Below are 18152 nucleotides of genomic sequence, written 5' to 3'. Positions count from 1 at the left end.
GGGCCAGCATTTATTGCCCATCCCTAATTGCCCTTGAGAAGGTGGTGGTGAGCTGCCTTCTTGAACCGCTGCAGTCCATGTGGTGTAGGTACACCCACAGTGCTGTTAGGGAGGGAGTTCCAGGATTTTGACCCAATTCTTCAAATGAGAGCTCAAAGTACAATCTGTTGACTTCGAGGAAAGCAATTAAATCTACCAAACTGAACTGATAATGTTGTCAGCTATTGATATGTCCTATACAAATCTTTGAAGGTGGCAGGTCGGTTTGATAAAGCTGTCACTAAATTATACATGATCCTTTGGGCTTATTAATAGAAGTACAATACAAAAGCAAGGAAGTTATGATAACTGTTACAAACTGTCAGTTAGACCTCAGCTAGATTATCATCCAATTTTGGTCATTGTGCTAAGGATAATTGGAGAGGGTGCAAAGGAAATTTACCAAAATGGTATCAGGATTATTTTTAGATAGAGATACACTGGAGAAGCTGGGATTGTTCTTGTTACAGAGCACTAACCGTCCTCAGGTGATCTTCCCACTTAAATCAAATTGTTGGTGTTCAGATAAAGCTTGTATCATTCATTGTTTTCACAATCTGTGACTAATTCATTCAAGATTTTGGGGGTGGAGTTAAGAAGCATTTTTAAATTTACATTACACTTACTTGTTTTTATTGTATATTAGCACTGCAGCACCTTGAGCAAGGTTATATGTTCAGCAAATGGAGACGGTATGGGAATTGACCAGGAAAGTGGAGTTGAGCTAAAAAGTGTGCTATGACCTTACCGAATGCTGCAATAGGCTTGAGGGGTCAAGTGGCCTACTCCTTCTACTTCTCATAGCAGGAGAAAGTTTAAGATGTTTGAAATGGACAGGGCATTCGGGGGGAAGCTATTTCCACTGGCAGGAGGGTCAGTTACAAGAAGATGCAGATTTAAGATAATTGTCTACAATGTTAGTGGGGAGATGAGGAGAAATTTGTTTACCTAGCAGGTTGTTATCATCTGGAATATACTGAGGGAACAGATTAATTAGTAATTTTCAAAAGGGACTTGGATAAAGACTTAAAAAGGAAAACTTTACAGAGCTATGGAGAATGAGGTAAATAGGTCTAACTGGCTAGTTCTTTCCAAAAGATGGACTGAATGGCCTCCCTGTGTGTCTTTCATTCTACAAGGGGTTACAGCTGTGCAGAATTACCTGAAGTTAAAGCTTTATTTAAAATTAGGGCTGGGAAGGAAATTGATTGACCTAATTAATCTTCAAGATTATGGAGTGTTAAACTGAGTTAAATAATGAGAGATTATATCCAATGATTGACAAAAGTATGTAATGAAAGCGCATAGATAGGAAAATCAGGATAAGATTTTTCACACAGAGTGAGGTGAGAATGAGGAATTCTGTCACTTAAATATTTTAGGCTGTTTTTAAACTATCCTAATTCTATTTTTAAAAGTACAGGGAATATGCAGACCAATGGGATTAGACTAGGGGAAAATCTACCAATATGGTAGAAGGTGAACAAGCTAGATCTGAGAATTTTTTCACCTTGCAATTCTGATATTCCTATTTAACACAGAATTGCTGCACTAAAGAACTGCTTTCTGTAATTTAACATTCTACAATTTGATTATAAGGTGCAATGTGTATTTCTGTGAGGGCAGCTTCCACTTTGAAAGCTAGAAAATATATTCCCTGCCTTTGAAGGTCAATGTAAAGGTAATAGAACTAGCCTTACTGAGACAGAACGTATTCCTTGTTTTACCTCACAGTATCTGATAGAATTCGGAGTTTTTGCTCTTTGTATTTGCTAAAACTGCCTGGTCCTTTCAACAATCAACACCCTCCCCCACCCCCCTTCCCTGGAGACAAGGTCCCCACACCCTCTAGTCCCAGCACAGGTTGGGAAAGCGTCGACCAATAGTGCGCTTGTCAGTGGTGAGCATGGGCCTTGGGACTATATAAAGGGTGGAGAGGTTCAGGCGATGCACAGCTTTCGGTTATAGTGAATGACGCATTAGGTGAGAACCGACAAGAACAGGTTGGTGGACGGGCTTTTAATTCTTAAAGGCCAATACTTTGAACGTTTTTCAATGTTTAGATGTAATGCATGGTCTGCACACGTACCTCTAAAATGGGGAACATTTATTGTAATTTTGTCGGGGAAGTGAGCTATGGGCATTACTCAGTTTTTCAATTCAGTCCGTTTTTTTGGTGTTAAAGGGACTTTCAATTGGAAGAAATTAATTTTGGGAGCCTGTCCGAATACAGAGTAGACTTAGTGGGCCAGTTATCCTTTGTGCTCGCTTCCCTCTCCTCCCTATCCATCGGGTACTTTTACAAAGTGGCTGTCCCTCTGTATGAGTTGCGACTGGGAGGCTTTGCCAGGCAGTTGGCGTTTGAGGAGCATCTCAGCTCGGCCTGATCCAGTTAGTTGTCCTCATACCGACAATACGGGGGTCACCACTGTGATTAGGAGCCAGAACCCTAGTGGATTTGAATTTTAATTCTACCTTGCCTTAGCCCAGCAAATGTGGAGGTGAAACTACTTAATATAGAATTGTATAAATGACAGAACCGCAGGAGGCCATTCTGCTAATTGTGCCGAGTTGGTGACTGCTAAACTGGAAAGGCAATTGCACCCAACTGAAAAACCATTCCACGTCTGAACTGGAAGCAACGCTTAAGTTTCCATACTGATATTGAAAGACCACATCTGTTTTATAGAGCACACTATCTATATTTTACTGGAGTGTATTTGTAAAGGCTATTTTAACCTACCCCAAAACCCAAAGTATTGTTAACATAAAGTTGGCTTAACTGAAAGCAATATTTGAGTTTGAATCCTGATACAGAAAGGTGCCACCTCTATGTACATGTTTATATTTCATAAGTGTGTGGGGTCTGCTGCAGAAAGGCAGGTTTTGATGCCGGAAACTTCTGGATTCTTCAAATAATATGATTTATTATTATTTATCAGCCATGATTGAATGGCGGAGCAGACTCGATGGGTCAAATGGCCTAATTTCTGCTCCTATGTCTTATGATCTTATGAATTTTTCCTCCCCTGTTAAAGACAGGGTAATATTTCAATATAATTTTAAGAATAACCCTATTCAATTGGAAGAACTTAATTTTGGAAGCCTGTCCGAACACTCTGAGGTAAATGTGCACCTGACTTCCAAGTAAAAGAATCCCAATGCACTTGCTATTCAATCCCTGTAGAGTTCCTGATCCAAACAGGATAATAGAAAATCCAGAACTGAGTATAAAATGTTTGAAAATTGTATTTGTTTGTTATTCAGCAACTAAGGTAATGGCCTGGATTTTGATGGCAAATTGTCAGTGTTCATCATAATTACCCTTATCAATCTGTTGCAGTTTTAAGATTTAGCGTACTGGCAAGAGTACCATGAAAACCCTGTGGTCTATCATTTGCTGTTCCAATACAGAATTGTGTGTAGTAGAATTTCTGTTGTGAAGTTATAAATCCCCTGCCTTGATATTTTGCACAGATGATGGCGAGTGTTTTGTTGAACACTGAAAATAAGTTGGCATTTGAAGCATGGGTAGAAGCAACAGGCATCGCTCTGGTCCAGATCAACGGCCAAAGGAAGTTTGGTGGACCACCTCCAGGTTAGTCGCAAGGCATGTTCTCTTAACCCCTGCACTGTCTGATGCCAATGTAATTTTCCATCCCAGTTTTTTTACAATCCCAAGCTGGTGAGACCACTGCTTTAACATCCATTCAGTTGCTTCTTGAGTTTGAAGGTACCATGAAGAATGGCCATTGCTTTGGAACATTGGAACAAGAGGAGGTCATTCAGCCCCTCAAGCCTGTTCTAGCATTTGTTTATGCTGATTTGTATTTTCACTCCATCTACCCACCTTGGCTCCATGCCTCTCATTATCTTTCACTGATGAAAATCTATTAATCTTAGTTTTAAAATTTTCAATTGACCCCCAATCTCAACAGCTTTTTTTCAGTTGTTTAGGGGTGAAGGGAAATTTGCAGACTATTACCACTTGTATGAAGAAGTGCTTCCTAATGATATCCTAACTTTTTAATTTTAAGGTTATGCCCCTTTGTCCTGGCCTCGATCTCAGCAGAGAAAGTAGCTTACCTTTATCAACACCATCAATTCACTTAATCATCATAAGCCCCTTTAATCTTCTTTACTTGAGGTAATACAAGGCTAGTCATTGTGATGTGTCCTGATAATTTTACCACCTTAGCCCTGTTGAAAGGTCTGAATTGGCCAAGAGAATGCTGGGCTGCAATCATGCTGCTGTTTTTTGCATCAATGCAATTTGAGCTCCCTTCAAAAGCAAAGTAGCATCAGAAGTTTTGGAGTGAAGCGCTCATCTAATTTTGGAATGCAGAATGACTACGTAGAGGTGGGTGCAGTGGTCTCAAAATCATTTCAGTAGATTGTCTTGCACTGTTTGAGTTTGTCCATGATGGCGTTTATTCACTTTGTAAAATTAGGTTTAGAAAAGTTTCAAAACTGAGATTTAGTTTCGAAACTGAGATTGAGAGATTTTAGTTAGGGATTTTTTTCTGGGGTGTGAAATTGAGGCAGCTAAATGGCATTGATTATGTATCATTCAAGATCTAATTGAATTGAAAGTCCACACGTAACTTCAACTGAAGTACTCGCATCACCCACCTGTTACTTCAGCAATGAACTCGATCTCAAGTTAGTCAAAAATGATTTATCTTAAATAAATCTGTGCTGACTTTATTAGCCCATACCTTTTCAAACACCATTGTATTTTGTCCCAGATTATTGTAGTTAAAAGTTTCTGCACTAGTGACATTAGCCTGACAGGCCTGTGGTTGCTGGGTTTATCCCTCTTCCCCTTTTTTTTTTAAACAGGATGTAGCAATTTGAGTCCTCTGGCAGCACTTCATTATCTAAAGTGGATTGGAAGATGGTGGTCAGAGCCTCCACTACTTCCAGCCTTAATTCCCTCCATCATGTAGTCATCTGGACTAGGTGACGTTATACTTTGAAGACTGTCAACCTTTTAAGTGCATCCCCTTTATTTTTATCCTAACCTTCTCTGCTGCAACAGTGGCAGCATCCTCTTCTCTAGTGAAGATAGATACAGAATATTCATTTAGTACTCCATGGTCTAAATTAGTAATCCAGAGGCCCAGGCTAATGGCCTGGGAACTCAGATTCAAATCCAACATGACATCTGAAATATAAAACTGGTCTCAGTAATAGAGACCATGAAACTATCATCAATTGTCATTAAAAACCCATCTGGTTTGCTGATATCCCTTTAGGGAAGGAAATCTGCCATCCTTACCTGGTCTGGCCTACACACGATTCCAGACCCACAGCAATGGATACATTAAATGCTGGTCAAGCCAGCGGCAACCATACCCAGTAAATGAATTTTTAAAAAATTACACTTCAAAAAGCGTTTCATTGGCTTGAAACTGCTTTGAGATGTCCTGAAGGCCCTATATAAAAGCAAGTTCTTTCATCCCAATTTGTTGGCTTTCCTTTCTGCTCTTCATTCTGGTTTCTCCCAACTGTCTTTCCTTGACATCATCTTATTGTTCAGCATTATCTGGTTTATCATCTATACTCTCAACTCCATTTAGTTGTCCTGCTTCCAAAGCCCTCTGCTTAGGCCACAACTAGAGTATTGCATCCAATTCTGGTCAACACACTTTGGGAAGGACTTAAGGATACAGAAGGGATGAGGAATTATAGCGATAAGGTTTGGTGGGAGAAGCTGGGGTTGTTGTCCTGGGAGCAAAGGAGGCTTGACTAAGGTGGATGGTACAAGGACTAGGGGGCACAGATTTAAGGTTTTGGGCAAGAGCTGTGGAGGGGGGTGGGGGGGTGCGCAGTGGGTGGTGGTGTGCGCGGTGGTGTGGGGAAGAACTTTTTCACGCAGCTAATGGCAATGATCTGGAATTCACAATCCACGAGGTTGGTGGAAAAAGGAATAATCAATGATTTCCGAAGGAAACTGGATGGGCACATGAGGGAAATAAACTTAATGGGCTATGGGGATAGAGCAGAGGGATGGGACTGCCTGACTGGATTGCTACATAGAGTTTGTGTGGATTCCATGGGTCAAAAGGCCATCTCCTGTGCCTAATAGCTCTTGTGGTTCTATGACTGTTACATTTTTTTGTTAGGCAAGAGTATTTTATCAATTCAGTTTACCCCTAGTCTCAGATGGAGGTAGAGTTCCAGATCAAAGCAACTTGGAGACTTTATAAATTGAGCTTCTCAATACTCAGGGATAATTAGATGAAATAGAAACAAAATGCTAGAATTACTCAGCAAACCTGGCAGCATCTGTGGTCACAAAGGTCACAACCTGAAATATTAACTTTTTCCCTCTCCACAGACACACCTGAGTGTTTCCAACATTTTCCGTTTTTTATTTGAGTCCCAGCAACCAGAGTCTTTTTTGCTTTGAGATTATTGGATGACTTTATGAACAAGCAAATAAGTCAGGATATTGGTCTGTCTTCAAGAAGTGGTTTGGGTGGGTGGGGGCATGAGGGAAAGAGGGGATGGAATATTATGAGAGTCTGCGTGGTATCTAGTGATGGCATTGTTAGCCAGGATTTACTTCCCTAACAGCACTGTGGGTGTACCTACACCACAGGGACTGCAGCGGTTCAAGGCAGCAGCTCACTGCCACCACCTTCTAAAGGGCAAAAGGGGAGGGGCAATAAATGCTGGCCTAGCCAGTGAAGACCACATCCCATGAAAGTAATCATGCAAGGAGTTGAGCCATATGACAAATGTTTAAAAACCAGAGGAAATAAGAGAGAAAAGTCAGATTCTCAGCAACAAAATATTAACATCTTTTGGTCTGGGGGCGGGACTAACTATCTTCATGTGATGTGTCAGAGCTAATGACCTCTTGATGAATGGGAGATGTACATCAAATTTGTTGGCTCGATGATGATGTGTAGCTTTTTCACCCGAGTCAAAAGGAGACCTGAGCACAAAAATCAGGCCAATGTTCTATGATCATTATTTTGAAGGAGGGTAGGGGATGTTCTCGACAGTGTCCTGGCCAATATTTATTCTTCCACTGTGAACACTAAAACAGGTTGTCTGATTCTTAATTACACTGTGAGTGTGCGAATCATCCATGTTGGACCAAAAAAAGGATAGATCGGAAAACTTTTCATCATTTAGAAAGTAAAGAGTTCCCAAAGGCCCAGAGAAACTGGGGAGGGAGGTGGGGAGGTTCATTTATCATGTAGATGATTGAAATATGCACAAGCATTGATTTTTATCATCAAAAAGGCAAATGGAGTGCTGGGCTTGATACCTAGGGGACGAGAATGCAAAGAAGTACAAGTTATGCAACAGCTTTACAAAAGACTGGCTGGGGCACAACTCGAGTAGCAGTTCAGAGCACCACACTTCAGGAAGGGTATATTGGCCTTGGAGGGTGCACAGTGTAGGTTTGCCAGGATGAAATCCAGATTCCAACAGGTTAAATTACAAGGACTGATTATACAAACTTGGCTTGTTATTCCCTGAAATTTAGAGGATTAAGTGATGATTTGATCAAACATTTTGGGATATTATGATGAACTGTTGGTGTGGATGCAGGGAGAGGCTATTCCTACAGGTTGGAGTCGGGGATTGGGGGATATAGCCAGACCCCTCGAGTGAAATTGGAAAATGCTTCCGACACACAGCATGGTCGGCATTTGGAGCTGTAATTGGCAGTTAATGCTAAGTCACTTGTTGATTTTTCTATCTGAAATTGACAGGGATTAAGGGATATGGGGTAAAGGTGAGTATACAGGGTCAGGATGCAGATCATCCCAAATCTCATTGTATGGTGCAAGAAGCTTGAGGGGCTGAATGGCCTTTTCCTGTGCTACATGTCGGCCCTTGTGCAAAGTGCTGCATTTTCTACGTTGTAACAGCGCTACACCTGACATAAGGCATTACAGAAATGCATTGTCTTTTAGTGTTCTTGTTTACTGTTGGCTCTTCGGACAAGTTAGACTATAGATGTCACCATTTATTCTGCAGGTTGGACTGGCCCCCCTCCTCTGACTGGGTCTGAGGTCTTCATTGGCAAGCTACCACAGGACCTGTACGAGGACAAGCTAATCCCATTGTTTCAGTCGGCTGGTAAACTCTACGAGTTCCGTCTCATGATGACATTCAGTGGTGAAAACCGAGGGTTCGCGTATGCCAAGTATGCCAATCGCTGGTATGCCCAGTGTGCCACTGCAATGTTTAATGGCTACCAAATACGTGACGGGTTCCCCATGGTGGTGTGCAGGAGCACTGAGAAAAATGAGCTGTGTGTTAGAGGCATCCCATGGGGGAAGCAGAAACTGGAGGTACTGGAGGTGCTGAAGGAGCTGACAGAGGGAGTGACGGACTTGTCACTTCACCTGAACACAGACCGGAGGAAGATGGTGATGTTGCTTGCTGTTGTCAAGTATGAGAATCATCAGGCTGCAGCAATGGCGAAGAAGAGGCTTGTAGAAGGTAGAGTTCACTCTGTCTTTAGAATATCAGTGCTAACTATTTTGGAAGCTTCTGTGCCCCCTCTGAAAATAACTGAACATAGTCAACTAAGTAGTAGTATCCAAGTGGTCAAAATCAACTTGGCTCATTTGATATCACCTTGATTAATTTGGTATCAATATTACCCGTGGTCAAAAGTAATCCTTTATACTCCAGTGATTAGTAGCTGGAACAACAATGAAGGATGATTAAGGACAGTACAATGATTAGAATGTAGAACTGCTGCCAGCTGGAATAGTTTGTGCAAATGGCAGAGATGCCTTTGAGGGGCAGATAGATAAATTTGTAAGTCCCCTTGTTAATGTAAGTGGCAGCTCAGTGACTGACCGAGCTGGCCGTGTCCTGAAGGACAGAGCTGCCAGACTGAGCCTGTGGCAGTTGGTTGGTGAACTAGCACAAAGGAAAAACCTACTTGACCTTGTCCTCATCAAGCAGTCTGTGTCCATGTGCAGCAAGAACTGGACAGTATTCAGGCTTGGGCTGATAAGTGGTAAGTAATATTTGTGCTACACAAGTGCCAGATGATGACCATCTCCAACAAGAGAGAGTCTAACCATTTCCTCTTGACATTCAACAGGATTACCAATGCATTTCATCTGCAATGTGCACTGTGGCAACTCGCCAATGTTTCTTCGACAGCACCTTCCAAACCTGTAACTCTACTACCTGGGAAGAACAAGTGCAGTAAGCACGTGGGAGCAATACCATCTGCAAGTCTCTAAGTCATTTGCCATCCTGACTTGGAACTATATCACCATTCCTACATCAGCACTGGGTCAAAATCCTTGAGCTCCTTCCTTAACAGCACTGTAGGTGTACCTACACTGCACAGGCAGCTCACCACCACCTTCTCAAGGGCAATTAGGGATGGGAAATAAAATCAAGCTTGTGTTCCATGAGCAAATAAAAGAAATAGGTTTTGTAGATGGGTTAGAAGAGGTAAAGTGGGAGGAAGCTCACAGGAAGCATAAATATTGGGATAGACCAAGCCTTTTTGTGGGGCTGTAGACTTAAATATTCATTTTAGATTAACATCAGTGGGGTTGGTTCTGAAATTTGAGATCAAATGGGATGAAGAACATTCGTGATTCAAACCCTTGCATGTTAAATTTGTGGTGGGAAATGATATTTGAGTGACAAAATATCAGAAGATCCAAGTTGGCATTTCTGCCTCTGGGTAATTGAATAGTGAATGTGAACTCAGGGAGGCCATTCAGCATCTCAAGGCTGTTCTGTCTTTCAGTGAGATTGTAGCTGATTTGTACCTTAAAACTATCATCACACCTTGTCTCCATATCTCCTTTATCCTTAAAGGACAAGAATCTAGAATTCTCAGATTTAGTAATATAAATTTGAGCTGGTTGTGGGGGATAGTCCACCCTTCTCCTTACATTCACATTTCTTCACACGAAGGTATTAACAACTTTCAATGAACTTGGAGCCATTTCATTTCCAGTTCTGGGTTAGGGGAACCATAAAAGATTAAATTTGGCAATCCAGTGCTTAGTGGGGAGGAGTTGATTTTCTGGTTGTGGGGTAACTGCCTGTTATAGAAACCAAGCTGAAACATTCATTTGGGTTCCTCAAGTAAGATTCTGAGGTGAAACCCACTCTTGGGTGAACTTCAGGTACACAGAAAGATAAACAGATGGGAAGAATGCAGACAGTAAAGACTTTATATTGTGCCTTATCATACTTTTGAAGTAATGCCAAGTAGTGTTTCTGCATGCACTGTTTGACATATTAGTAATTGCAACTTTTCCATTTTGTGTGCTGCAGGATAGAATGGGCAGTGATGAGTTGAATAATAGTTAACCTATTTTTAGCAGTGGATGACTGAGGAAAGTTGGCAGGATCATCTGGAGAAAAACTGGATCATTATTGATTGATTGGTGACATTTCCAAGAGACGTAATAATATTCTCAATACTGCAAGTCTGTATTTCTTTTCTGTAGCTTATAGTTGGTTCAGGAGTTGGAACTTTACTAATTAATATTGGAATTCAGAATCACTTCAGTAAAAAATATTGAGACAGGTTCTGAACCTTGCAACTTTTTTAAAAAATTAGTCTTTCATGGCATGTCACTGGCTAGGCCAGCATTTATTTCCCATCCCTAATAGCTCATTATCACCTTCCCAAGAGCAGTCATCATGGAACTCCTGCAGTCCCTGTGGTGTAGGTAAACCTACAATCCTGTTAGGAAGGGAGTTCCAGGATTTGAACCTAGTGCCAGTGAAGGAACAGCAATATATTTCCAGGTCAGGATGGTGCCTTCCAGGTGGCGGTGTTCCCAAATATCTGCTGTAGAGGTTGTGGGTTTGAAAGGTGCTGTTGAAGGCACCTTGGCAAGTTGCTGCTTTGCATCTTGTAGATGGTACACACTGCTGCCACTGTGCATTGGTGCTGGAGGGAGTGGATGTTGACGGGGCAGATGGGGTACCAGTCAAGCGGGCTGCTTTGTCCTAGATGGTGTCAAGCTTCTTGAGTGTCGTTGGACCTGCACTCATCCAGAGAAGTGGCGAGTATTCCATCACACTCCTGACTTGTGCCTTGTAGATAGTGGACAGGCTTGGGGAGTCAGGTGAGTTACTTGCTACAGAATTCCCAGGCCCTGACCTGCTGTTGTAGCCACAGTATTTATATGGTTCATCCAGTTCAGTTCCTGGTTAATAGTAACCCCCAGGATGTTGGTGGGGGATTCAGCGATGGTAATGCCATTGAATGTCAAGGAGAACTGGTTAGATTCTCTATTGTTGGAGATGGTCATTGCCTGGCACTTGTGTGGTGCAAATGTTACTTGCCACTTGTCAGCCCAAGCCTGAAAACTTTCCAGGTCTTGCTGCATGTGGACATGTACTGCTTCAGTATTTGAGGAGTCACAAATGGTGCTGAACATTGTGCAATCATCAGCGAACAACCCCACTTCAAGCTTATGATGAAAGGCAGGTCATTGATGAAGCAGCTGAAGATGGAACATGAGGAACTCCTGCAGTGATGTCCTGGAACTGAGATGATTGACCTCCAACAACCACAATCATTTTCCTTTTGTGGAGAATTTTCCCTCCGATTTCCATTGACACCAGTTTTGCTAGGGCTCCTTGACATCACACTTCATCTTTTTTATTTATTCTTTCATGGGATGTGGGAGTCACTGGCAAGGCCAGCATTTGTTGCTCATCTCAAATTGCCTTTGAACTGGGTGACTTGTTAGGCCGTTTCAGTAGGCAGCTAGGAGTCAACCACATTGCTGTGGATCTGGGGTCACATGTAGGCCGGACTAGGTACGGCCCCTAAAGGGCATGAGTGAACCAAATGGATTTTTATGACAATTGATGATAGTTACATGGTCAGAGACTAGATTTCACTGAAATGAATTAAAACTCCATCAGCTGCTCTCTTGGGATGTGAGCCCATGTCCCTCGAGCATTAACCTGGGGCTTGAGATTACTAATCGTGTGACATTACCACTATGCCACTATCTCCCTGCCTTGATGTCAAGGGCAGTCACTCTAACCTCACCTCTGGAGTTCATCTCTTTTTGCCATGTTTGGATCAAGTCTGTAATGAGGTGAGGAGCTGAGTGACCCTGGCAGAATTGAGCATCAGAGAACAACTTATTGCTGAGTAAGTGCTGCTTGATAGACCCGGTTCTGAAGAAGATTAACTCTGTTTCTCTCTCCACAGTTGTTACCAGACCTGCCAAGTTTTTCCAGCACTTCCTGTTTTTGCTTCAGATATCCAGCATCCACAGTATTTTATTTTGAGGTTTAAGTTGATTACCGTGTTGTTAATTCAATAGCCATAAAATGTTGTAAGTTGGTTAATTTCAACCATAATAAAAATAACTTAAACTTGTGAGTGTGCTTGACAGTAATATTCCTTTTGGTTTTACTTCCTTTTTCAGGCTGTATTGAACTCTGGGGCCAAGCCATCGAGGTTGACTGGATAAAACCAGATGGAAAACAGAAGAGCCACCAGAGGCTTCTCTCCGAAGTCCAGCCCAGTCTGCCCTTGGCTCCCTGGCCGGTGCTGACCCGTGGGCTCCCTTTGCCGCCGCTAAGAGGTGCTGCCAGGTGCTCCGTGCCTGAACTTGATATCTCCTCTGGCTCTGACCAAAGCATTGCGCCTGTTGGGCTCGGCAGCCGGCTGACCCAGCACCTGTACTTGAAGGAGGGCCCAGGTCCACTGAACATGGGACGTGATGAAGTTCAACTTTTAAATGCCTATTGTATGGCGAAGGAGCTCGGGACTCCAATTTATAGCATCCAGTCTTTGAGTTCTGATAAGCATCGCTTTCTGTTTAAAGTGTTCTTGCCCAGTCTTGCTGCCTGTTTCAGTGGGGCTGTGACCCTGACTTCAAATGATCTGGCTTCGGGAAAGGATGTGGCCAAGCAAGAAGCTGCACACCAGGTCCTGATGCATTTAGGTGAGTAAACTTGTTCTTCCTTTAGCATCGTGGGAACCCGTGACCTTTACCACCTTGAAGGACTGGGGCAACAAATGCAAGGGAACCCTAGCACCCACAAGTTTCCATGTCTCTCACTATTCTGACTTGGAACTATATTGTCGTCCCTTCACTGGGCAGGTACAAAAAATAAAGGACTAATTGAATGTTGTCTTTTATCTTGTGGACACTAGAATATAAATGTGGAAGTTTTGATACAGCTGCACAGAACTCTGGCTACAAGAACAGGTCATTTTGATAAATACTGTGGCTACAAAAGCTAGGGGCTATGAGTTCTGTGGCAAGTAACTCTCACCACCTGACTCCCCAAAGCCTGTCCATCATCTACAAGGCACAAGTCAGGAGTGTGATGGAATACTCCCCACTTGCCTGGCTGAATGCAGCTCCAACACAAGAAGCTTGACACCATGCAAGATAAAGCTGACTGCTTGATTGGCACCCCATCCGCCACCTTCAACATTCATTCACTCCACCAGCAACGAACAGTGGCAGCAGTGTGTACCATCTACAAGAGGCACTGCAGAAACTCACCAAGGCTCCTCAGGCAGCAACTTCCAAACCCCGAACAGCTATGGCCTAGAAGGAAAAGGGCAACAGATGTATGGGAACACCACCACCTGGAAGTTCCCCTCCAAGCCACTCACCGTCCTGACTTGGAAATATATCACCGTTCCTTCACTGTCGCTGGGTCAAAATCCTGGAACTCCCTCCCTAACAGAACTGTGGGTGTACCTACACCAGTTGGACTGCAGTGATTCAAGAAGGCAGCTCACCACCACCTTCTCGGGGCAATTAGGGATGGGCAATAAACGTTGGCCTAGCCAATGACACCCACATCCCATAAAGGAATTTTGTAAAAATTCAACTGTGTTCTGCTCTGGGCACTGCACCTCAAAGATACACTAATCTTGGAGGTGGTGCAGCACTGATTCACCAGAATGATACCAGGACTAAATGGGTTAAATTATGGGGACAGGTTGCATAAAATAGGCTGGTTTCCCTAAAGTGTAATTGAGGTGTTTTATGATAGAGAAACTAGTGCCTCTGGTGGGGGTTGGGGGAAGTCCAGAACAAGGGGACATAAATTTTAATGTTCAAGGGGTTGATACTAGGAAGCACACCTTCTTCAGTGTAGTGGAAATCTGGAATTTCACCCCCCCCCACCAACCCCAATCTCTGTTTCCCCACTTTTTAAAAAATCGGAGGCTGGAGGGGTTAACTGAAATTTTCAAACCTGAAGTGAATAGAATTTTTTGTCAGGCAAGAATATTAAGGAATGTGGGACTAAGGCAGGTAAAGTAAGTTAAGATACAGATCAACTAAAGTCGAATTGAATGGTGGAACAGATGGGGAGGCTGAATGGCCTACTTCTATTCCATCTGGGGAAGCATCTCTGAACTAGTTTGACATTTTTGATTCCGGTTCCTGATGGATTTTGATAAACAGATTGCTCCTTCATGCACGGTTTTGGACCTGCAAACATTGGGATTTGAATGTACACCATTATTTGAACGAGACTTTGTACTGTCTGTCTTGCAAAAAAAAATTACATGGGAGTCCAGTGCCCTCACTCATTAATGGGGTAGGGGATGAAAATGGACTCAGGCAGAAGTCCTCCCTCCGAACTGCCGGCCAATCTGATTGGCTAGCAGCTGTGTATAGTCCTGCCAGCTGTAGACTGTGTCTACAAGTAGAGCCCAGATTATTAAGTCCAGGAACAGGTAAGTGAGGGGGTCTAATGTCAGATGGGAGGTGACCCAGTTTGGGACTGGGGTGGGGTTGCGGAGGGGGTGTTAGGCAGAGGTGGATAGAGGTCTTGATGGAAATGCCTGGAGGGAGGAAGCACCCTCAGGGGGGGTCAATTATAGGAGAGGTGGGGGGGCGGGTTAGGCAGTGCCCAATGGGAAGTGATGCACCCGCTCTCCTACTTTTCCTGCCTGAGCAGGGTGACCTGCCAGGCATGCCCCGGTGCACTTCTGAATTCCTCCCGCTAGCCTCAGTTGATGTGGCCCTTTATTGGCTGGTTAACGAGAGCCTGAATTGGGGTGAAAGGGGGGCACACTAGGCCTCACCTGTGAAATTGTGAACAGGTCAGGGGAGGTCAGCAGGAAGGCCACCTGAGGATTTTTACTGGGCCCTCCTTGCTGCTGCCAGCAGGGCACCATTAAAACATGCTGTTTGACAGATCTACCATTTACTATTCTAGTACTGTCTACACTATTGCTTATAAGCCCACATTCGCTCTTGCTGCTTTCTGAATAGATTCACAATTTTTACTGTCAGCTTTGCTTTTTACATATTCTCTTTTTATGCACCCCATTACATTCCTCGTTGCTTTTTGCAGTTCCCCCAGTTTGTTGAGTTTCCATTGTTTCCTGCATTTGTGTAAAAGCTTTTAGACCAAGTTGCAGTTAGAACCTTGAGGCTCCTTTTTATATAATGCTGCTGATGTAACCAGGGAGCAAATTGTTTTCCTGCAAAATGTGTATAATCCGTTTGAGAGGCTGAGTCAACATCTTGTCTGCCTAATACACCTGGGATAGAATACAAAACACATTCTTCCATGTGCTATTAATGGTTTTTATTTCTATTGCAGGCCATTCCATGGGTTTTGATGGCTTTAATCTCCCTAAAGCCTCGACTTTGGAGAATCCACCTGAATGATGGGTTTAACTATGAGCTACTCCTTCGCTTTTTGTTTCTGAAATTTTTTTCATCTGAGCACGAGTTTATGTCTCTGATTAAAAATATTTAAAGTTGCTAAGTTTGCCCATTCATTGTGAGCTTTATCAGGACATTTTCCTTTTGTACTTAACCGGAGCTGAGCTATCTTTTAAGTTACGTTTTTTTTTTGTTTGTTTGTTGCTTTACCTGTACCAGCCACTGAGCTGAACCTGTGGTGTGTTTACAGTTTTACAATATAAAATAGAATTCACCTCTAATGTGCCAACAATAACATTCTGTTATTTCAGGCAACAATTTAGGACACTAGAATCAGACCTTTAATGCAGGATTTTCAAAGAGCTCACCTTTTTAAAATCTCCTGAAGTGTCTAATTTCTTGTTCCTAATTCTTGTTGACAATGTCTGTCATTTACAAAATCTGATCTGTTAACAATGGAGGAGCCTGAAATATTTGTAAATATCTCGAGTGCCTTTTCCTCCCTATGTACACAAGTGCTGAACTATAATTTGAAGTTTTTTGCATAAAACTTGTAAATTATTGTCCAGAAATTAAAACAGAATTTAGTAGATTGTATTGTTATACTTCCAGTCCTTTTTTTAACCAAAAATGTATAATTTAGTTGGATTTCTGTTCATTTGGGACTTTGACTACATTTTATGTTTTAGCTAAGTGTAACGTTGTAAATATTGCATAGCAGTCCAGTGACTATTTTAAAAACCTTTTTTTTCTGTCCAAGGGGACATAGACCAGGCTTTGCATGAGAGAATCTAAATGGAGCAAAAATGGATCAAGGTTTTGCTCCCAAGGTACAGATGTAATATTGTTTCATGTCCTACTGAGGAGCTCAATAAATGGGTTACAGCTTCCCAGCTACAAAGTCTGGGATGTCCAAGTTGCAGAATATTTAGTCATGAGATGCTCTTTATGGTACAGAATTGTTTTATGGTGTGCTTGCCGGGAGTAACTTGGCTGCCATCTTGACAATTAATGACTTTAACATGATGGACTCTAATATGGGGGGAAAGATAATCTCTGGTTCATTGTTGACCCAGCAAAGACTATAGCCTGGAATAACTGCATTGAGGCTACTAATAGTAAATGGTTTAAAAAAACGACAATTATGATGAAGCTTCAACAGGTTAACTCCCCAGTCCTTATCAGTTCTATTCCATTTGATACTTGCCTTTTATTCACACGTATAATTCTGTGCAACCAAGAGAGCAATCTGTCTGTTATGATGCTGTTCATCTGCCATTTGTTGCCAGATATAAATCTCTTCAAATCCAACTGCGCCACACCCACACACTAATAGCTGTGTTTTGGGGGAGTAAATGTTCTGAAGAATGATAGATCCTTATATCATTTGACCCAAACCCACTGAGCTTCACATTAGAAATGCATTGAACCTCATCTTAATAAGATGCCATTCTGGCAACTGTCCATGCTGGTCTTATGACAGTGAGACTTAACTTAAAAAGTTTTATTCGTCAACTGATGTTTGGTGACTTCTGCTTTACTCAAGTATTTTTGTTTCATGTAACTTTAAATGTTGTGAAAAATTGTTCTGGTTTAAAGTTGGATGTGGTTTTTCTTTATGTTGTGATTTTAATTTTTGCAAAATTCTGGTGGAAGAAAATGTTGCATTTTAAGTGTATTAAAACTGCACGTTTCCAAAAAAATGGTGTCTCTTGGATTGTAGTAAGTGTTTCCGTGTGCCCCTCTTACATTATCCAAATGCCTTGTCAGTAATTCATGCTTAGAATTAAGTAAGAAACCTTCGAAATGTTGTGTAGACAATTGGTCAGCATAGAGTATAAACATCATCAAATGCTGACTGTCCTACTGTGTATTTCTTGATTCTGGAACGTTTATTTCCATTCATGTTTTTAAATACATTTAACCCTAACCCCTTTACAAGAGTAATAATGACAATTTAAAAAAAGAAGCTAAGAAAGGGTTAAGCAACACAAAGTGGGTACAAAAATTTTAGAAGCATTAAAAAAACATCAAAAGGAAACGGCAAAACTTTTTACAAATGTATTCACAGAAAAGTGAAATGAGAGAGTTGTCAATTTGTAGAATCAGTCTTGCAGTACAGGAGGCCTCTTCAAATGAGCCGAGGCTTTGTTTGCCCTCTTAATGGGACAAACTCTCACATCCTTGTATTTCGAAGAAAGAGAATTCTCTCCAGTGTCTTTGTCAACATTTATCCCTAAATCAACACAGCTTTAAAAAAATTACCTGGTTATTTGCACAATGGGTTTGTGGGATCTTGCTGTGTGCCAATTGGGGTTGTTATGTAGGAACTGTGGCAACAGTTAATAACACAAAAAACTTCAGTAGCTTCAAGGAGCTTTGGAATGTTCTGAGGCTGTGAAATGCACCAAAGAATTTTTTTTTGTATAAGCCCAATATGCTTTTTTTTTTTTTGGAAGAGCTATTTGGTTTGCC

At 42.0% G+C, this 18152-nt stretch overlaps 1 protein-coding gene across 1 annotated transcript; it reads left to right on the top strand.

Annotated features, from left to right (window-relative positions):
* Window positions 1-1976: 1976 nt before the first annotated feature.
* Window positions 1977-17358, top strand: LOC121281169 (dead end protein homolog 1-like). The gene is made up of 5 exons (XM_041193906.1): window positions 1977-2042; window positions 3517-3637; window positions 8044-8511; window positions 12456-12977; window positions 15613-17358. Exons 2-5 carry the CDS (start codon window positions 3517-3519, stop codon window positions 15678-15680), a joined length of 1179 nt encoding a protein of 392 aa, XP_041049840.1. The 5' UTR covers window positions 1977-2042; the 3' UTR covers window positions 15681-17358.
* The last annotated feature ends 794 nt before the right edge of the window (window positions 17359-18152 follow it).

This window comes from Carcharodon carcharias, chromosome 8, assembly GCF_017639515.1.
Source record: "Carcharodon carcharias isolate sCarCar2 chromosome 8, sCarCar2.pri, whole genome shotgun sequence".
In the NCBI taxonomy this organism is placed as follows: domain Eukaryota; kingdom Metazoa; phylum Chordata; class Chondrichthyes; order Lamniformes; family Lamnidae; genus Carcharodon; species Carcharodon carcharias.
The sequence above is the reverse complement of the archived record's forward strand: the minus strand, read 5'-3'. Positions and strand labels throughout refer to the sequence as shown.

Bases quoted from the DNA above. Each gene is read 5' to 3' on its own strand.
- LOC121281169 (XM_041193906.1), top strand. From the start codon at position 3,517: ATGATGGCGAGTGTTTTGTTGAACACTGAAAATAAGTTGGCATTTGAA. The intron at 3,638-8,043 runs GTTAGTCGCAAG...TTTATTCTGCAG, and splicing joins GTTTGGTGGACCACCTCCAG to GTTGGACTGGCCCCCCTCCT. The intron at 8,512-12,455 runs GTAGAGTTCACT...TTCCTTTTTCAG, and splicing joins GAAGAAGAGGCTTGTAGAAG to GCTGTATTGAACTCTGGGGC.